This window comes from Dromaius novaehollandiae, chromosome 3 (assembly GCF_036370855.1).
Source record: "Dromaius novaehollandiae isolate bDroNov1 chromosome 3, bDroNov1.hap1, whole genome shotgun sequence".
NCBI classification, from domain to species: domain Eukaryota; kingdom Metazoa; phylum Chordata; class Aves; order Casuariiformes; family Dromaiidae; genus Dromaius; species Dromaius novaehollandiae.
Window position 1 is genome coordinate 26,897,669 of NC_088100.1, and position 22,163 is coordinate 26,919,831.

Genomic DNA, 22,163 nt, shown 5'->3' on the forward strand with positions numbered 1-22,163 from the left:
TTGAGGAACTTGAATGCAATACCTCTTCAAAGTTTCGTGGTTCAGATGTCCTTCTGTATCTGGTTTCGGTGTATAAGGTAAATCTGAAACAGCTGAATGTCTGACAAAGACTTGAGTCACTGGCAGGTTTCTTCTGCAGTATCTCACCTTAGAGCTTGATCCCTCTCTAAACGAAGTGAATGGTGAAACAGATTTCAGCAAGAACTGAGTATGTTTAAACCTGTTCAGAGTTACAAATGTTTTTCCCTTTAAACTTGAAAGACTTGCCTGGTGACTTTTTAGTATTGAAATCCCACCCTGGCACTGGAGCTCTGGTGAAACTCGTGTGTTGATTTTGGCACTTATATAAATAACCTCCTTAGACTGTTTTCCAGTTCATGTGCTTTCGTTAATGAGTCTGTACAACTTGCAGAGATCTGGTAATGTGTCCTTCCTGGCTCTGATGTATATTGTGCCTGAGAATATTACTACAGTAGGTGAAACTGTAGGTTTGTTTGGGCAATAACTGCTTTTTTTACTTTTTTTTTTCTTAAATAAGTTTAGACCACTTTGTTATTTCTGGCTTTAACTTCCTGTGTCCCTTCCCTTCCCTCGTGTGTCTAAAAGTGTGTGTTTGTGTGTCTTGAAGGAGGTGGGGGGCAGGGGAAAGACAGTAAGGAAAAATGCAGGAAAACTTGTCTTGAGTCAGATGGAAGAGAAGCTGTGTTGCTGTGCTCCTTCCATGCTATTCAGCAGTGGTGCAAGGATGTTGAAGTGAATTTATAGAAACTAGCCCATTTAAAGTTTAGTTAATTGGGCAGTTTCTTCCACCTCTAAATATATTCTGTCTTTGCATTTAAAGGTTTAAATGCATATTAGCTGGGGCCAAGGAAAATTCTGAGTTTATTTGCTCTGAATCCAAACAGGATTTTGGTTATGACACCCTGAAAAAGGTTTCACAGCAAAATAGGAACTGTGTTTAAATTCCCTATCTATTTATCTGAGTAGTATAAGCCTATTAAGAGCTCTTGGTACTGACAGCTGTACTGAAGCTTAAATAAGAGATGTCACTAGTTCTTCAATTGAACTAGTCACATACTTAAGAGTAATTATTGGTAATATTTGTCACAATTTTATATTTTTTGCATAACATACATGTGTGAAAGATGCTAACAATTAAAGGCTAGTAGAACTGCTTAATAGCTTTTGTGCAGTTAACAGATTATCAGATCAAAAAGTGTTATTCAACTAAGGTAACTTTAAGGTCTTTTAAATTTCCCACCCTTAATTTTTGTCTTGTTTTTTTGGCACTAAAAACATGAGCAGATGTCACAGTGTATCAGAGAAATCCAGTCAGTGATGCTGATGATGTTTACTGTAACTGATAGTTGGTCTCAAGAGAGGGAGTAAAAGTGAGTCTTCAGGAGGGATCTGAATGGGAAGAGAGGGATGAATCTGTATACTGTCCTTGAGTTAATCTACAGAAAGCTGCAGGAGTTCAGGTATGGAGGTATCAACAGCAGGAAAAAAAACAAATGGCAACCACAAGGCTATCATTACAGAGGAGAAACTCAGCAAAGGTCGGGTGATCAAAAACATGGAATTGATGCAGGCCTCAAAACTACAGTCTGTCTTCAGTAGAGAAGAGGAGTCATCAGAAATATCAGCAGAGAGGTGATGTGATAAGACTGACAGTTCTGGAAGACTGTTTAAGGTGGACTGGCAGTGCTGTGTGAATGTCCAAAAAGTGGAAAGCTGAAGTAATGGACACTGGTCATGATGAGCACACAGACGGTAGTTTTAGCAGCCAGGTTGACATGTTCTCCATGCATACCCAAGTCTTACCGTTTCTCCAGAATGAGGAAGTTGTTAGAAAGATGAGTCTCAGACTGAGACCGAAGAGCAAAAAGACTCCATAAGGGTAGACTTTTGCGTGAAACCTAGAGGAATCTTGTACTTGTACTCTGATGCAAGTCCACCTAAAAATAAGCTATTTTGTTCAGATGTTGTAAAACTGGTGATCTCAAAATTAATAGTTCATAGTAATTGTTTTCCTCCTTGGATTCGTTCTGACTAATGGCTTTTGTTTAATTTGGGCTGGTTGCTTTTGGGGGATGGTGAGATCAGACAAGTGAATCATTTTTAACTTAAAGTTGCTAGAATAAAATAAGTCTCAGAAGTGTTGTGTATGACTTAGCCATACACAATTCATTTGTGAGTTGAGACATTTTCCTGATGTCTGGTTTGTTAAAGAAGAATGTGAGGACTTCTTTAAGCCTCAAGTCTTTGGAACAATTATGTGTGTGCCTAGAACTAAGCACATGCTTGTCCCATTAATTGAAATCCGTGCTCGAAATGGACTGTGTGCTTAACTGTTAAATGGGCTTGTGGTCTAAAATGTGTACTTGGTGCATATGTGATGGTTTGGCAAGTCTGTTGTAAGCATGTGATCAAACCCAGGGAAAGCATGAGCAGAGCGCCTGGCACTTTGTCAGTTAATGACTCTCAGCCAAACCAGCAGAGTTCTGGTATTGTATTACTTCATAGTTGGTTGCAATGACATTTTTCTTTCAGCATGCCATTTAGTGTGTGCACTTTGCCTCAGTGGTACCCCTTTGTGCTTAGGTTTTCTCAGATGTTGGACCCAATGTCTGTCTTTAGTGCTGGATGGGTGCAATCTTTCTTGAAATGACAAAGACTTTATTTTTTAACTGCCAGCTTTTCCTTTTTTATGTGGTATCTCACCCGATGCTAACTGCTTGGTAGATGCTGCCTGCATTTTATAAAAACAGTCTTATAAAAAGATTTAACTGTCTTGTCTCGTATCTCCCCCCACTCCCTTCTTCAAAAAGTCTTCTCTACCTCTGAATTCAACCACAACTTCTAACAGTTATCTACTGACTGATAGTGCAAAGTTAAAATAGTTGATAGCAGCAACTTAGGAGTTCTCTGTAGCAGTGGAAGAATGTATGTTCTGTCTCCATTTGTTGGCATGCCTTCGGCCAGTATGGATAAAGAAAAATAAATTGAACATCTCTTGTATTTTCTTAATTGTTAGCCGCTTGGAAAATTATGGGTCAGGTAAATTGGTAACCCTGTAAGTATTATTCAGTCCACGGTTCCACTGTTACCTTTCATTAATCTGCTTTAAATGCATGGTGACTGAAGCTGGCTGGTTCCACTGCTGCATTTTTTCATTGTCAAAAGTGTAGAAGTTTCAGTCTCATCAGGGCTGCATGGCTTACCTTGTGTGTCTGGCTAAATTGTTTGGATCTCCACGCTCCAAGACTGAATAATTTGAACTTCATTCATAGAAAAGCAAACACTTTGTGTACGGTTAGGGCATCACCTGTCAGTTCATCCAACATTCACTAACTATATCTCTTGCTTTTCACGGCTCCTCATGTTAGATACACCAGTTACACAGTGTGTATATATATATATTTTTTTTTTTTGTGTGTGTGTGTATGGCACTCCATACTCTATGAACGTGTCAAGGCACATTCTTTAAGAATCTAGATATGCTTTGAAGTGTTTAGCGGAAATATTGTCCTAAAAATGTTTGCTTGTGGTTTGAATGCTGGTTTCTAGGGCCTTTGATTCATGAGCTAAAATGACTAACAAGGTCGTTACTCCTGGTGTACGCGCAGGGCCTGAAAAGTTCATCCTTTTGTGAAATAGCTGCAGCTTGCAGTGCAGTGATTTATGGGAAACTATCCCACGTTTTGCTTTGTCAACATGATGTTAAGGTATAACTTTGCACTGTAAATAGCTTGTGAATCAGAAGCCTTGAGCAGCTGATGGCTACTTTCTTCTGTTAAATGTATGTATAATACAGAGGAAGGTGAGTGGGTATAAATGCTCCATTTGCTTGGTTTATTTTCAAAGTCACGGTTGCATCCCTTCTAAAACCCCTTTCTCCTTGGAAAACAGTGTAGGTTCAATAGATGACGTTTTCACTTTGACTAGTGGAAAAAAACTTTTGTGTTTTTTTAAGTCGTCTAAAACTTTGGTTTTGGATTGGCTTCTGCTTATGGCAGAGACAGAACTGACAGTTAACTAGAACACATAAGTAATTTCACATTGGATTTGGGGACTTCTGACCAAGGTTAAGTGAGAGGTTGTTGGCTATGTCGTGGTAAAGGAGCATTCCTTCTTAAAAGGGAGTTTTCCTTTCAGTGATCAATATAGCTGGTAAAAAAAACAGAGACACATTTATAGCTCCCTCTGAAGAGAGCTGCTTAAAGAAGCATCACTTAGAATTATATGCATTTATCTGGAGGTATAGAAATATTTAATATTTTATTTGCATATTTACATATGTGTAAGTTTAGAAGTCATGTCTTTTGAACTAAGAATTTTCAGTAGGTTTGCTGTCTATAGTTCAGTTCTAAGTGTGCTTAACTTGAAAACTTCAAAAGATATTTTGCCTCTAATACTTGGAGTAAGGGAAGGAAGTGTGTGGTGGTGTCTTTTTTTTTTTTTCTCTTCCTTCCCTCTCCTCTCTCTCTCATGGTAAGTTTTGGAATTGGAAAGCAAGAAGTAGGGCTTTTTGAAGCTACATAAGATGAGCAAGCACAGGTAAGTTTCTTTTGTGACTAGGAATAGAATTACTTGAAGCAGCTTTCAAATTGCTAAAATTAATAATCTCAGTGTTTATAGGAGTAGTAATTGCCATCTGGAGCAAAAAGGCTAAATACTTTTAAAATTAAATGTAGGGGTTTTATTTTTTTGAAAATACGTACCTTTGATGCAAAATAGAGATATTTTAATAAGAAATCTGAAAAATCTCATCTTTCATACCCAGAAACTAGCTTGGGAAAGCAGATGCTTGTATTTGGATAAAATGATTGAAACAGAGAATATTAGATTAAATTGGTGAGTTCAGATGGGAATCATTATGAAATCAGATGCTTCTAATAAAACACGACACCAAAGATGTTGCTCATAAAGTCTTACTTTTTGTGAACTCTTCATTACTCTTTGCTGACTCAATAAATGTCAGGAGTTGATTGGTTTATTTAGCATTTTATATTGCCTGAGGCCCTGTTGCACTTGTTTCTGTATGGTTGCTATGAGGAAAGAAAGGATTAATATGTAAATACAGAACTAGAAAACACCAAAAGTTAAAGCTAGTACTTTTTTCTGAGAGTGGTCTGCAAAGTGACATCTGTATGAGGTTACTGATCTCTTACTGTCTTTGAAGGCTGTAAAAGGTAGGTAGAACTTGACTTCATTATAAAGCTATAGATTATTCATAACTAAAGCTATTCAAGAAAGTACTACAACATACTCGCTTTATGTCAGGTTTCCTTTAAGTTAGCACTAGCTTGCAGACTGTGCCCCAGAGGGGCAAAGTGTCTTGCAGCCATTGTAACTTGAATGTGCTATGACATATTATGTGACCTGCACTGCATGCCTTTGCTTATATTATAGTACTGCAACAAAAATAGACCTTTTTTTTCTCCTTTCAAATATAGATTGGGGGGTGCTGCAGTCTTAACGTCTTTTCTGTACGTGACAACAGATTATCTCGAATTCCCTCTGAAATTTCACAAGCCACTGAACTTCATGTCCTGGATGTTGCTGGAAACAGGTAAGAGATTTTTGTATTGTCACATTTTTCTGCTGATTTTACTTTACTTTTCTCTCTAAAGACAAAGACATTAGGTCTAGGAATGAAGTAGCAAAAAGCTAATTCAGACTTTTGTGTTAGCATGACTATTGAAACTGCCAAAGCAATCTTCCTCTGTGGCCCAAAGTAGCATAAATTGTGTGTTGTCACAAGTAGGTTTTCTGAATTGCTTTGCCAATGAGGAAGAGATAAAAATTTGCATTTGTGTATTCTGGGTTTGTATATTCTTGCATTTCTAAATTAAAACTGAGAATCAAGGCAATTCAGTGGAACTTCAGTTGAAGCTATCTGCCTTAATGACAAATGACTTCACAGCAGAAGTTGACTGTCAGATAAAAGTTTAAATATTCAGTACCTTATCTTGGCGAGATATAATGCAAATAATGAATAATGTAACCCTGACCTTGTGTCTTTTTCATGAATCTTAACTGATATGGTTCAGAAATCAAAATGCAGAAAAGCTTAGACAGAAGCATAAAGAGCAAAATAGTGCAGTTGCTTAATAGGAAGGTAACATAAACAACTGGAGGAAAAGCAAATGGCATCTCATTTATGTAGTAGAATTCTTTCATAGGCACTTACACACTTCTGTTCTGGCAATTGTATGTACAAGGCCATAGAGCAGAAACAGCAGTTAATCTTCCAGTGCAGTTAACTGCAGTAGAAAAAACAATGTTTCATCAGCATTATTTTGTCTGATACTCACTGCTACACACAGTTATGATATAAAGTTAAGCTGCAGGTTCTTCTTAGAAGACTGGGATAGTTTGAGTTGATGGATACTGTAATGCCTTGTTTGTTGACCTCACTTCCCAGTTTATTCCAGCTCAGCAATATATGCTTAATAGACGGTCATGAAGTTGACTCATAAGTCTCCTAGAAATTTCCCTGCATCTTTTACTTTTCTTTTTTGAACTAGGCTGATGTATCTTCCCCTCTCACTGACTACCTTAAAGCTGAAGGCTTTGTGGTTGTCTGATAACCAGTCCCAGCCTTTGCTGACGTTTCAGACTGACACAGACCCTGAAACAGGGGAAAAAATTTTAACGTGTGTATTACTTCCTCAAATGCCTTCTGAGCCTGGTTGCCAAGGTAGGTAATTAGTTTTGTTTTATGTAGAAATACTTCTTCCTTTAGTGTGTTGTCTGTTACCTAAAAGTTTGTAAAACTTTCTTTTGAAATCCATGTATTAGCCCTAATAAGCACAGCTCTGGTTGAATTTTCACCTAAGAATATATATATATTTTTTTAATCATGCTGGTTTTCAGAAGAGTTTAAAATATGACTGTGAGTGCTACTGAACATACAAAGCCAACTACAATATATGAAATACATGAAGACCTGGAAGAGGAACACATAATTGTATTGTTATCTGAGGTTTTCCACTGGCCTGAGTAGTGGTGTCCATATTTGTGTACAATGACTATACATTTTAAATACATATATGTGGTGAAAACTGGTGGTTTTCCAACTACGATCTCTTTACTGGAAAAATGATTGAATAGCTGATAATAAGCAGTAGGCATTTAACTTCCTAGCACATTGTGCTTCTTTCAGACATAGATGCTGTACAGTAACTTTATCATAGTCTTAGATGTGCTGAACTGGTGGGGAAGAGCAGAGTTGCACTGCAGATTGGTTTTTATCCTTTGTGCCTAAACTTGCCTCAGGTGGAACCTTAAACTTTTTTTTTTTATCAGTTGCTGGGCTGCTGCTTCAGTAACTTCTGGATGTTTTTTTAATCTCCAAAAGCTTTTATAGCAGTGTGTGAATGTTCAAGGGGATTTATCTGAGCTAAGCATTTAAACTCTTGCTGTAATCATTGGAAAGTAATTCATCCCATCCCAGAATAGACTTTTAAAAGAAACCATATGGATTGCTCTCCACTGACTGCAGAGGGGACTGGCTCAGCTATAAATATCTCTATTGTAGGTATCTAAACTTAGGTGAGATTAATCCTATTCTTCAATACTAGAGAGTTGGAGCAAACCAACTAACAGAAACTGTTAAAGACAGTAGAACTGGTTCAGTTCCGTGTCAGTTTCTGGATGTTAAAAGAATGCAGATTACATTAAGAATTAAGTAAATGAATTAACCCATGAGACTTAGCGGAGAAAAACAAAACTAGTTCAAGAGTGGTAGCTGAGGCTGACTGACTTTCTCTATTTAGAAATTGGTTTCTCTCTACACATGATGAATCTCATGGCTTCAAGGGTGGAAGGCCTTGAAGTAGGATTGTTGGACACGTGTCTAGCAATAGTAAAGATGAGGCTAGTAAAAGTAATGATAGTGGGCTGTGGGGTACCATCTAAGGAATTGGCTAACATCAGATGGCAGCCCTGATTTGAAAGAAAAGCATATATCATGGCAAATACATTAAATTATATTATATCATCATTATATCATCATTAAAACTGCCACAAAACTGAAACTGTCCAAATACAGAAACTTCTCATTTATACAGAAACTGCTGCTGATTGTGTATACTTGATAACAAAAAATTAACACGAGTCCTGTTTTCTATCCGAAATACAGAACTAGCCCATTGTAAGCCCAGATGAGTGATCGGTTGGTTATTGATTTGATTATATTTTAGACTTGCTGTCAATCTTCAGTTATGTTTGCTGTTCTAACAGATAACCTGCCACGATGTGGTGCATTGGAGAGCTTGGTAAATGAAATGTCAGATGAGACATGGAATGAGCGGGCGGTGAATAGAGTCAGTGCAATTCGTTTCTTAGAAGATGAAAAAGATGAAGAGGATAATGAAATGGTATGTTTTCCAAGCCGTCGGACGCCCACAGGCACTGTGACTTTCACGCAAAAGTGTAGAAAAATGCCTGAGCTGTCTTGCTATAAACATTTCAGCTGTGACTGCACACTTTTTGTATGCATGTTTATAGCAGAAACTTTTCATATTGACTTAAAATGTCTTTTATTTCTTTTTGCTTCTCCGAACATATCTTTCAGTTCTGATGCCAGACAGTGTTTGTTTTGCATTGTTTTCCTGGGTCTCCTTAAGATGTTTACCTTCCAGCTTTCCAGAAACAAGATAGGATCTTCCTCTGCATCTGTGAAGCTTTACTGCCTGAAACTGTATAGGGCCTAATATAGGATTCCAGCACTCTGGCATGTGTCTCCATTAAGTTTGCTATGCTGTTATATTGTTTGTGTCTCTCACTTCCATTTCCAGTCTGTCTGTCTGTCTGTCTTTTTTTTTTTTTTCTTTTTTTGCTTCACCATTTATTGAAACAACCATAGTGTCTGTGAACAGCAAGAATGTGGCTCATTAGTTTCCTACTTAAAGAAAGGATGTGGGAACATCTGTCAGTGTACTTATAAGACCTCCATTAAGTTAGACTCTGCATCTTAAAGACTGTTGCATTTTGATATTCAACTTTCTCCAACTTTGATCAACAACTAAACCTCCTTGTAAAGTTTAAGACTGCTTGAATCAGATTTTCAGTAGGTTTCTCTGATACACAATGAGGACCACTAGTAAGTTTTTAGAGTATCAGAGCTGTGCTGAAAATATAGCTCTAATTCAGTTTTACCAGTGCCAAACCCTAGTTTTACATCTCCTGTTGCATGGAAACTTAGATCTGAGCTTGAGATACTTCAGACCACTGTCTGAAGTGTAGCACACTAGAAGCATGATCTTACTTTAAAAAGTGGCTTTAAAAATTCTTAACAGATAGGGAAATGAACATTTCAGGTTTCAAGTAAGATGCTTGCTTAATCCAAAGTGCTAGAAACTAAAAGTTTTGGACAAGCATGATTTGCAAGTAGCCTCATAAGAGGTTTCAGAGTCTAGGTATGGGCTCTGTGTGCCTGTCTTGATTACTGTCAGCTAACTTCAACAGGATGATGCTAGTGTAAACTCAGTAAATAGTCTTTGGTGCATAGATAGAATATGGTCTGTTCACTTACCGTTTGTGACATGTAGGGAACTAAGGACAGTATGAGATCTGTCTGTTTAAAAAACAGAATCTAGAATTCAAAGAACAAACCTCTGTCTTTTTATAGGAAGGTTTCATGTTCACGGTTTTCCAGAATAAAACTTAATTTAATTTAAAAAAAAGAGTCTATATAGCCAATTATATTCCTAACTTTTTTTGCCCTGTTGATTTCATCTACAGTGATACAGAAATAGACCTTTTAAGGTAATGGGGCTTCTTAACTGAAAATCAGAACATTTGGATGGGAATTTATTGGATTTTTTTTCTCCTCCCCTTCCCCCTGCCACTCCACTCTCATCTCCTTTGGGTATGGCCACTTGATCCATTCAAGATCCAGGGGTGTAACAAGTTGTTGCTCATCAGCTGCACTTGGCATTTGACTAGGGTATATTGTGAGTCCCCTTATCTCCCAAGATGATGATAATGCTTAAGAACTGTGCCAGACTGGGAATGTCCATACAACTACCAGGGCTCAGGCAGTAACAATGGCTGCTTTAAGTAATGGTATTACATCCTGACTTGAGGCAAGAACTTTTTTGGGGGGAAAAACAGAAGCCTATGTTCCTATTGGAGGGAGAGGGGAATTTTCAAAGCAGTCTTGACCAATATACCTGTTTATGGGTCATCAGTTCCACTATAATCTGAATAGTTTGCATGTATAACACTGAAAACTGATTGCATATATATATGTATTATGCTGATACATATCTGTGCAATTATTCTTAGTGTACTGATGGTCTCTAATCTGGATGCTAACTGAAGTTTTTATAACTTTTGCTTTCCTTGAAAAGGTGTCAACAAAATGATGTTACATCCTTGTGTCTAACATGCAATAAAAATGCTCCCTCTTCTTCCCTTCAAAATCTTTGTTTTCAATTGACAAGAGAACCAAACTGTTTGGTGGACCTGGAAGGCATATAGATTAGATTTCCATACAAACGTGTAATTGACTTTGTAGAGAGATCTTGTGGGATTCTTTCAAAACCAACTGGATTTTTTTTGTTTTGAAATGTGAACTTAAATCACTTGCATGGTTTTGAAAAAAAAATCTCAACTATATTTATGAAAGCATCTTTGTTTTGTAACTTGTAATTGTACATCGTTTGAGTGGTTTTCAGATTGGTAGTCAAGAGAGGAAAAATTTTGTTCCTAGGCAGTTCTTAAAACTCCTTTCACTGTCTTAATCAACAAGCAGCTATGAAATAACATCCAAAATAAAACATAGTTTAAAAAGAAAAAGGGGAGAAATGAAACTGACAGCTAATATTCTGTATGTAAATGCTAAAGCCTTGAAAGTGTGTTGTTTTTCAAAGAGACGAAGGCAAAACCACTTATTGCACTGTTTATTTTTAGAGAACACTTCTAAGGCGAGCCACTCCACACCCTGGAGAATTAAAGAACATGAAAAAGACAGTGGAGAATTTACGGAATGATATGAATGCTGCTAAAGGACTGGATTCAAACAAAAACGAGGTCAATAATGCCATTGACAGAGTGACCACTTCTGTATAGAATTTCATCTCCAGGTTTTACCTCCTGTGTCTTCCCCTGCTGTTGAAATGTTCCTGTCGTCTTCTGGGACCTCACTGAGCCCCCTTTTGTTTTTAACCAGAATCTGATTCATCGTCTCTATATATGTGAAAAGTGCTGCCCACTGGAAGAAAGTGCCTTATTTCATCCAGGCAGTGAACCAGTAATTCCAAATCAATATTGTAATTTTAATAGTGCTAGGCTTTTTAAAAGTATAATACACTACTGTATACAAAATACAATATTTTTGTCTTAAGTACAGGGGAAATAATGCTTTTCTTTTCCAGAGTGCTGGGATATCCTTTTCCCAGTGGCTGGACGTGCTGGTGAGAAATATAGTTTTGTGGAAAACTGATACACTTTTTTATTTTTTTGGCAGCTCAGATGGTGTAAATTTTAAAATTTTGTATGAGTTTCATAACAAAATGGTGTATTTCATTTTTAAGAGAAAATTTATCTTAAGCGGTACAAATTTTAGTATTTGTGGAAGAGAACAGATTTCATGGACATCTGTATTCATTTGTTTCTACCACCCATTGTGCCTTAATGTGTCTTGTATGTCATATTAGTCTTAAGAAAAATAGCAAATCTTGAGAAAAGTGAGTAGATTTAAACTTGGTGTCCTGTTTTAGCTATGTTCTAAATTTCAGACAGTAATTTGGGACTTTTACAAAACGGAGCTTATGTTTATATCATGGGATTTTAGTTTGTGAAGCACAAATGTTAGTTTTGTTGTATACAAAATCAAGATTAAAAATGACCAAACTGCTATTGTTTATTACATAATGCACTCACACTTTAACTTAGTTGTAATGAAACATCTTGTTTTGAATGCAGTGTTGCATTGCAGTCAATAGAAATCCATGCTTCCATTTTTTTTTTAAATGTGCCATCTGTAAAATAACTTGAAAAACAGCACAATAGACTTTCAGAAGCACAGTATGGAACTAGTTTTATGTATTACACAAGAAAGCATGATTCTTTAAAGTGCTTTGGTGGTTTTATATAAATATATAAAACCATAATAAAAAAATCTTTAAAACCCTCACTAGATTTATTGTATCATTAAAGTAGCAATTAAAGTATATATGGAATAATGCTGAAATCCCTTATCATTGTTGCTGTGTTGTACTTCCAGTGGTCCAATGCTGATTTCAAGGTCTTATTAAATCTTTAGATTCTGGTTTGTTTATAAAGGTAAGCATCATCTGACTTGAATTTGGTAAATAACAGTTGTGAGAAAGGTTGATGAAAATTGTTTTTAGGCACAGGAAAATACAATGCAGAGTTGCATTGAAAAGTTTCCCATATTGCCTATTCCACTGTGTCTGAACTGGGAGGAGGGAGGTGGGGTAAGTGATGTCAGATCAGTCTCTATCCGTAGTAGGCTCCTGACACAGATCTGTTGATGAGCCTTGAAAAATTAATGGGTTTTTGGTGTCTCCGGATTCTGTGCGTGCTATGAACTAACAAAGACCACTAGCTCATTCTGTGTAGGGACTTGAGCAGTCTCACTTCAGAGCAAAGATTTGACATACTTAGTGTGAGCTGTGGCAATGAACCCAAATTTCAATAAAGTGAAAGACCACAGCACTTCTGTCTGTATGACGAACCATGTCCCTCTTTCTGCTTAGTGTTTCCTCCCGTGTTGGTTTTATATGGGATTCTGGGAGAAGACGGGGAAGGAGGAGGTCAGGGGAGCAATAATAACTTCTCTGTTAAAATTATCAAATATTCAAGGTTATTTTTTGCAATTTCATTTTCTTTACAATAAGTATTGCTTTCTTTTTGGCATTGAACAAGTAGGTATTGCAAAGTACCACCAAATATTCAAATCTAAACCAGCAAAATATATTAGACTTTTATGGTTTGTTCTCGTCCCAAAGGTTCCTGATTTAAACTTCAAGGCTTAATCTATTTGCAGGGGCAGCTGCAGTTTGATAGGTGTTAGCTTAGTTTGGGGTAATGAATTTTACTCTTCCCAAGGCAGAGTTCTGCCAGTTGTTCTTGGTAAGCTGCTATTAAAATAAAACCAGAAATAAGATGAGGTTTCGGTACAGTTGACTCTAACCTTGCATAGAATTTTCCTTTTAAAGTACTGATAAAATAAAAGTTAGAACTGGAAGATACTTGGACCCTATAACCAGAGTCCAAATAAACATCAGCAAATCTGTTTGAATGGGATGAAAATGAGTTCTTTAGAAAAGACAGATTGAAGACAAAGACAGAAAGACTGTGTACTCTGTGATGGCAACTATAATGTTTTCCATTTAAGGTGGGTTTGTGTGTGTGTGTGCATGCACTCAAGATCTAAACAAGAGAGATTCAGCAGGTTGAAGGGAATGTGTAAAGCTTGGATTTGGGCCTTGCCATCAAAAGAGAATAATTAACTGCCCTTGCACACATACTCCACCCTGCTGAACTCAGAATAATCCATAAACTGTGTTGTAGCTTTATAGTAGGTGCTTTATCACTAGGCAGTTGCATTCTGTACGCACAGGCAAGCTTGTGGGAACTGTGCAGCAGAGTGAAAACTAGCCAGAAGGTGGGCAGTACTAGCTGCATCAATGTTGACATGAAATAATTGCTCAGAAATCAACTTTTGATTTAACAGTGGGAGGAATATGTGCTTTGGTTCTGGCATGGAAGCTGTGCAAGTGCACTGAATGGGTTATCCAGGCCTGTTGCCTTCATGTAGGGCAGCTTTCATCTCCTTTCACCCTAGCCATCTAAAAGTTGGGTGGCTAGGCTCATCTCCCTGCAGAAATCACAGCCTAAGATAGGTGGTCGGAATTGCTTAGTGAAGGCATCTGTTTGCCTCTATTGATTCATAGAAGAAAACGGATTGAGCTCAGAAAGGAAACCGGCCTTTGTATGATTGGAGGTCAGGGGAGGCAAAGTGCGTCGCCAGACCATCCTGCTGCTGTCTGTAAGGGACAGTCAGTGTTCCTCACTTTTCACTGCATTTAGAAGCCTGTCTTCGTTGTGTGGATATGTGTTGAAAGTCTGGGTTTTCCTTATGTTTCTCTGGGGAGGATCTAGGGGAGAGTTGGAAGGGGAGGTGTATTTCTAATCTAAGCTAAGACTGTGTAGCACTTTGTCTTGATAATGTCTTATTTATACTCTTTGTGTAAGGCAGTTTGAGATTCTGCTCTGCTACCAGTAGTTCAGCGATATAAACTATTTGATGAAGGATGTTTGGAGAAACTGGCAGTCAGTGTTTTTCCAGGCTAATAAAAACTTGAGGTATTGCAACAGCTGCTGGAAGTATAGAATAATAGCAGCTAAAGTGTCATTTGTTCTCATGGCTAAAAAGATATTTGGATATCCTGTGTTCAAATAGTGACAAGGTGGATACCCTCTTTCTCCCCCAAATCCTAAATGCTTGGTCCATGGCCCCTTTACCATAAAAGGGTGATTTGCATGTCATTCCAGCTTATCAAAACCACAGCAACCTAAAAATTCAGTAGTCCCTCTGATCTCTCAAATGAGAGCTGCAGAAGTCATTAGACTGAAAGGTGCTCACTATGAATTTTTGGAGGAAAAGCCTAGACACTTCCCTTGGAAAGTGACGGTCACCATTTGCAAAGCCGTTACCAGCAGGACTTGTATTGATATTTGAGATTATGCTAAATGAGATGACAAAAGATGACTGTCTTAATGGGCCCAACCCCTATACTTGTTATTTTTAGAGTGTTTTAGGTACACTTGTTCTCCCAACAGTGCTGATAAGGTTCCAGGCAATTTTTACTGTACTTTATAAGCAGAAAAAGCTAGATGTTTGTTACACTGAAGCAATGTATACCTCGAACTCCTTGAAAGCATGAGCTTTTCTTCCCAATCTCTATTTTGGCTCCTTTATCTTGCGTGATGCTTTGAGGAGCCTGAGTAATGAAAATAGTTTTTTAAGTGTAGCTTTCTCTTTCAACTTCTACTTCTTCTATTCCCTTCGTAACTCTTTTTGGACATGGGTATCATGCAAGCCAGGAAAGGAAGCACTGCAATACTCGCACATGATTTAATAGCTGACATGTAACCAGGGAAAACCAATTGACCACAGTCATGGAGTAGTTTTAATATTAACTACTCAGTTACTACATGTGAGTTGACTTTATTGAAAGTCACAGTTCTGTAGTCTTAGAGCAGGAACAAAAGCACTCTTACTACCATTTCTAGTGCAGTTAGTGTAGCAACACATTTTTTCCATCTCCTGTGTGTTGCTGCAGGCTTTTTCTAGTTTCCATATAATTTATATGTTGAGATTATTTTTCTGGTTTGGATTCCATTTTCCTGGTAATCGGGGTATTGTGGGAAAACGAGTGCTGGAAACTTGCAGGGCTGGAAAGTACAGGCGCATGCAACAGACTTGTCCAGGACAAGCTGGTCAGACTGTTTCTCGTCTAACATTAGTGCTTTAACCAGAGTTGGATGAACCAGTTTAGCTGATTAGCTACTTAACACATTTCACTACTTGCTGCTCAAAAGGTCTGCTTTTGAGAGGAGAGCAGTGACACTGGGAATTTAATTTTTTGAAGTATATTCTCGAGTATATCAGCTGTTCCAAGCCTGAAGGCTGAGAATGTATGTTTAACTCCAGATGTGTACTTCCCACTGAGACTGGTGCATGCTATTTATCAGAAATGTCTAGAGGTTTGTTAGCAGAGGAGAATTCACTGCCTGCCTGCATCGTGTGGCAAAAGTTACTTTATTTTATTCAGTTGGCTTGGTAGACTGTTTCCCATCTTCAGCTTCTGTCAAACACACTAGTCTGTTTCAGTAATTAGGGGGCCATCTGAGGAGATGAAAAAACAAAAAAAATAGTGAACTGGTCTTGGCTATCAGTAGATGTTTTGGGTGTTTCCTTCCTTCTGAACTGTTTGTGAAATTTTCAGAGGACATTGCCTTCCTGTTTCATCCAAAACAAAAGTCAGCATTCAACCAGCTTAATGCAAAATGTGAGATTTTGGGGAGGGAGGGGTGGCGGGGAGAGGGGAAGCACATTTATAATATGAGGACAGCTTTGTGTGCTGCTTTGCTGGAGCTGTTGGTGGATGCTGGGGAGACTGTGCATCTTGTGGCCTCTCGTACAGTTCTTTTGGCCACAGAAGCGTCACTTGCGTTCTTCAGAAGCGAGAGCTTGGGAAGGGCTTAGTGCGTGCAGCTGGGCTGGCATTTGGATAACCTGAGGAGCAAGGAATCATAGCTATCTGATTTGCAGTCTGTAACTTGTTCAGGGTGTGCGGTTTGCCTCTTAATAGAGTAACAATGTCAATGTTAACACTGAGATCTTGAAAAGTAGCTTACCTTTATACAGAATCGTCCTCTCCTGAAGAGTTTAGCATTGGTGCTGTCCTTAGCAAGGACTGTAGCACTTCGGTGGTGCTTCAGAGCGGGGATTTGGCATATTGCATCTTGCTATTAATACTAGGAAGTTGACAACTGATGTCCAGTAACCTTTGATGCTTTTTCTCTTAGTGCTCATCTGTTGTTATGAAATGTTGTCCTGACCTAAATCTCCGGATTTGCAGCTGAGGGCATGGTAACAGTCATAATCAAAATGCTAGCAAAACTCTTGGCAGTAGACAAGCACTGAATGTGATACCTTTGTTCAAAATCCATGGAGAGGCACACAGCTTGCAAATACCACCAAATCAATAGCAGCTTGAATTTAACTTTGTAAGCATCTCCAGAACAGTGCAGATATAGGACTTAGCTGTTCTAAATTAGTTTTGTATCAGACCAAAAGCTCTTGACTATATTCATTTGGTTCTGAAGTACACTAGAGCAAATTATGGGAATATGCTAGTGATCCAAACAGTTTCTGGTTCAGATCTCTCCCAATAATTTGCCAGTTTTACCCAAGCCCAGAATAAATGGGCTACATTAAACCATTTCAAAATAGCTTAAAGCAGATATGGTTGTCCTATGTTTCTGGAAGATTAAACAAAGTACTGCTTGCCTATAAAAATCAGTGAATTTCTCTGTGTATAGCTTGTCGATGACATCATGTGCTTCCAATAAGCAACTTCAAAACAAAATCTAAAGTAACTAACGAAAGACTGGTTATCTGAGTATTACTGATGACCTTTTTCCATTCAAAAGGTGCGAAAATAGCAAGTCTGAAGAGCATTTGCAGAATGGAAGATTTTAACGTAACCTTCAAGAATTTTTTTTTTAAATGGTGTCTTTGGAAAATTCAAAAATGTATTCTGGCTAATTAATACTTGAACATCAAAGTTTAAAATTAAGTCATGTATTTACTGCTAGCAAACCTTTCCTGTGGAAAGCTTGATTCAAAATCTGTTCAGGCAGCTTTTATGCTGCCTCTTCTAGAGTGAAAGCATATTCAAGTATGCCTTTGTTTTTGCAACATTTTGTTAGCTTTCATTTTTATTTCATGTGAATCATGCAAAGCTCTTTAAAAGAAAGCTCTTTGTTCTTTTAAAAGGGAATGAGTCTGAAATAATTTTCATTTAATAGAACGCTATGTTACGAATGGTTGTTCTTAAAAGGGAAAGAATGTTCCTATTCTAGGAAATACCTTTTTAGAGACATTTTGTATTTGCCTTATTTACTAATTACTCCAGCTATTTAAACAGCTATTTAATAGAAGAATACACTAGAATGTGTATTTGGGAATTTGAGTTGAGTAATAGTAGCAGGGGTATTACAAACAAAATATTCTAGGTAACCGAAAATTCTGCCAGTTTTACATTGGATTCTGTTTACCATTGGTTACCACATTATTGCTGTACGCATGATGTTTTGTCACAGTACAGTTTCAGTATGGTACTCAAGAAATGTGGGTTGTTTTCATTTCTTGGCTTTTAGTGTTTGGGTTATTTGGTTTCTTATTCATTTGCCAGAATGATTTAGGGTGATATATAGCATTTGCAAACCTGTGTTGCCTGCAGGAAATTCATTCTGTAGAAGATTTATTAGTGAGATCTTATCAGAATAGACACCTTGTACTTTATGAGAACAATTTGTCCTCTTAACATACAGGGCTATGATACAGAAGAATATTTATGTTCTGAAGAGACTGCCTTTGAAAACATGAAAAATAGATTGGAAGGAGGTAAAAAGGGAGCCTAACTGACTTGCTGGTGAAATATCAAAGGAAAACAGTCTCTTTACCAGTCAGATAGGATCATTACTAATGGAGGGAGATGAAAAATGTATTTTCATGCAACATAACAAATGCTGAGTCCTATAAATAAGTTTTTCCCAAAGATTTCTTCTACATTTACAAAACAGTGGAGTTGCAAGTCCAAATGTCCAGGAAGTAGTAAAAGGTCCTAAATATTGAATTCCCCTTCTCCCTTTGTTTTATTCGAAATATTTTAAAGAGACTTTAAAACTAAATGCTTCACTCTGTATTTGCTACTAATAACTTAAAACACGGACCATTTCATCTTTTTGCATTTCAGCTTTCCCATGTATAAAATACAAAAAAACTCTTTCTACCTACCTCACAGTGGTAGTAAGAAGACCAATTATTGTCTGTAAAATTCTGTAAGGAGAACTGATTTTTCTCTCTTAATATTAAATATATTTTCGTGTAGCTTCTTTTGTCTTTGAGAGTATGGTCCTGGCGTATTGAACCTAATGAGACTGACCTAACGAATTACTGGAGGTTTTTTAAGATGGCTTTATACAGAGTACAAAGCCACTGCTTATTAGCTGAACTATGGTAATTTCTACCTTGAGGCACGATCTCAGGTTTTTACCCATCTAACACAGTCGATTGCCATGGTCAAATGATGTAGAAGTTACCTAGTTTCATTAATAAGTCAGAATAACGAGGTTTTTTTTATAAATCCAATAAACAGATTGAATGTTTACTTTATATTCTAGCACAGCAAACAACAAACCCGTACCTTCCATCTCCTCCTTGTAGCAAAGTCTTTGCATGTTGCTTTCTCTGACAGGACTGGAAGACCCTGGCACTGTGACACCCTGCCTCCCGCAAATGAGAGTGCTTTCATAAAAGCACTTTCACAATTTGGTTACATATTGTGTAGACCTAATGAGAAGGTGACAGTTCTTATTCGGAAGTGTCATGCTGTTTCTGTCTTACCTTATAGCCTCGTGCTGGTCTTATGGGACAAAAAATAGGAGTGCTGTGTTTGGGAGGCTGTTGGTTAGGGTTAGGGATCAGGGTCAAATAAGATGAGGCAATCCCTTGGAAAAAGTTAAATCCCTCGCTGTACCTATGGGTAGTTTAGAGTGACTTTCGCCTGAGCTTGAACGTTGAGAAGGATTCGAACCATATAGAGAAATACCCTGAATGCTGGGAGGCCACCCGGCATATCAGCTATCCAAAATAAAACAATAATAAACAATTTGAGATGGCTTGCTATTTCAAGCTTTGATTAGAATTTTTGTCCTCTTAGTCTTGATTAGGAAACAAAGATTCTGAGTGTGCCCTGTATTTCCTTATTCAAGGCAGGTAGCATAGAAATACTGTGAGCTATCCTGCCTTGTGCTTCGTGAATTGTCAGGAATGGGAGCCACTCATGCGACATGATGGTTTGTGCTGCTTTTGCATTCAGTTTGTTGATGAACTAAATCTACAACCAGCTAGAGTGTACTGAGATGTGGGGCTTAGAATAAGCAGAAATCCTGGCTATTTATCAGCAAATGGTGGCACTGGTGAATGTCAGTGCAGGTCAAAATGTGGTTTAACAGCTGACTTCTTACAGAGGCAAATCATATATTCTATGTACAATGCAAATTATACTTTGGGCTATGATCTTTTTAAGATTCACTGAAAGGTCTATAGTCTTTTCCTACAAGACACTAAAATACTGTCCTTGCACATTTCCCAGGCTGTTCAGCCATACTTAAATAAATAAATAAAATAAAGCAAATTAAGAATCCCAAGGGGAGCTCCCTCAGCAACAAGAGATCAGTCAGTAAGTCCAGCACTGACAAGCTTGTCCTATCTTCCTTTCTTTCTCACCTTTAGATTTAATAGAGGTGCTGACATCTGTGGCGTTGACATTAGTGGGAACTTTGTGTGTTTATGTGAACTTAACTGTTTTGCGTTTGAAAAGGGAAAACAGAGGTTTGAAAATTACTATATCAGAATGGAATATCTGTTTAAACAATGTAAACGAGCTGCTGATTGGTTCACCATAAGCTTGATTTTTTTTTTATTTTTATTTTTTTAGTTTCTGTTCTCCATCTCTTTGCCTTATTGGATCGTGTGTGTTAACATATCTATTGATATAAGGCTGTTCTGTGCTGTTGGATTTATATCACCTTGAGAAATTTTAAAAGCAAGTTTAAAAGAAAGCTTGGAAGAAAGAATTTTAAAAGCAAGTTTAAAAGAAAGCTTGGAAGAAAGATAAAGGTTACTGTGAAAAATGACTTCTGAAGTTCAGTGTAATTAAGATATATGGGCAACCTTGACTCAAATTTCTGAAAATTCTCTCTTCCTGTGTCTGAAGCAAAGTAAGATCTTGCAGAATGGTAAAATCTGAGCTGTACAGAAAAAGTGGGAAACAGTGGAATGATAAAAAGAAAACATCTGGATTATGTGCGAAAGTACTGTGAGTCATCTTGCCTGTTAATGAGTACATTTGAGCAAGATTATTTGAAGCTGCAGGTTTGTAAAATAAATAATTGAAGAATTTGAATGTTAGGTTGTTTTGCTTCATAAAACAATTTACTTCTAACCATGTATGTTGAAAGTATCAGCTTAATTCTGCTGTGCGCTCTTATGTGTTTGGGAGGGAGGGATGTTGGACATTTCTTGAAAAGGTATAGAGGTATTTTTGCTATACCTTCTATGTTGAGGTAGGTGCTGTCTCAAGATGAGTATCTGGAGTGATATTCAAAAAATGCTCAATCCCTGTCCCCTTGAAATTGGTAGCCTTTGAGTGTCTCTGGTTGTTTATGCAGCAGCTGTACATCACTTCTGAAAATAGTCCTTTTGGGGGGTTTTGCTCTTAGGTATTCTAGATTTTAACTCTTCTATAATGAAGTTCTGAAAATTTCCTGATTTGTTTACTTTTTGCTGTGAATTCTGTGAAAAATTTTAATCATTTTCATAATAAGTCATAAAGTATTAATTTAATGTAGACCTCTGCTTGGGGTATATGCAGAGTTTTAGTTTTGGAGACTATATATACCAGTTATAGGAATTTTTTTATGTATGCTTCAAAGGAGTTTTCAGATCCTTATAATGTGCTTTAGAAAAGATCAGAAGTAGTGATTCTCAGGAATGTTCAAACTATAGCTTTGTCTGAGGGTGGGGTGGGGTTGAATCTAGGGAGAAACAACTCTGGGGACTGATCTGGAGTAGGTTTGGGCTAAGGAGGAGCTGCCTGCAAAGAGGAGTACGAATAGCTATGGTTTCTGGCAGAGGCAGCAGCATGAATTGGGGACCCTGGAGTTTGTGAGATTTTTTTTTTCCAGCTGTGGTAGGTTTTCTGTTGTTCTGGGGTTTTTTGTTTGTTTGTTTGTTTGTTTTTGACAGCCAGTTTTGAAGCCCTTCAACAAGTCTTGTTAATAGTCTTGCATTATTCACAGGCTTTTGCCCGTTGCAGCATCTACATTAAATCAGTAATAGTACTATAAAGACTTCATTCAGAGACAAGAAGTTAACACAACCTTTGGGCCACTTTCATTCCTCTTTACTTGTGACTTTTTTTTTTTTAATATATCACATGTTTTGTTTACCTGAAAAGCTCTCAGAAATGCGTAACTTCTGTGTGTGAAGGGGAGAGGTGGGGCTTTTTTTTGATGTAAATAAAACTGATGCTTTGAGAAAATGGGACTGTAATTGCATGCAGGAAGATAAAATGCAGTTCACTCTTTTCTCCAATCTTAGCTTTTTCTATACACACTTTGAAAATCAGCAAACCCTTAAAAGATCAATTTAGTATTATAGATTATATTGGTACCATTCAGCGGAACATTTTGTTTAAAGAATAGTGAAAATGCAGAGGTGACTATTGGTAAGTTATTTAATTCAGGATGTGAGATGAAACAGTCACCAAGTCTAAGTGCTCATGGTTGTTTTCTTAATAGTACAGAATAGATCATTAATG

The 22,163-nt window shown here is 37.4% G+C and overlaps 1 protein-coding gene across 1 annotated transcript in view; it reads left to right on the forward strand.

Annotated features, from left to right (window-relative positions):
• Positions 1 to 22,163, forward strand: part of LRRC1 (leucine rich repeat containing 1) — a 105,121-nt gene that overhangs the window by 63,156 nt on the left and 19,802 nt on the right. The window contains exons 11-13 of the mRNA XM_064508578.1: positions 5,460 to 5,575; positions 6,534 to 6,706; positions 8,251 to 8,387. Of these exons, the coding sequence (XP_064364648.1) occupies positions 5,460 to 5,575; positions 6,534 to 6,706; positions 8,251 to 8,387 (426 nt within the window). The remainder of the gene's footprint in view (positions 1 to 5,459; positions 5,576 to 6,533; positions 6,707 to 8,250; positions 8,388 to 22,163) is intronic.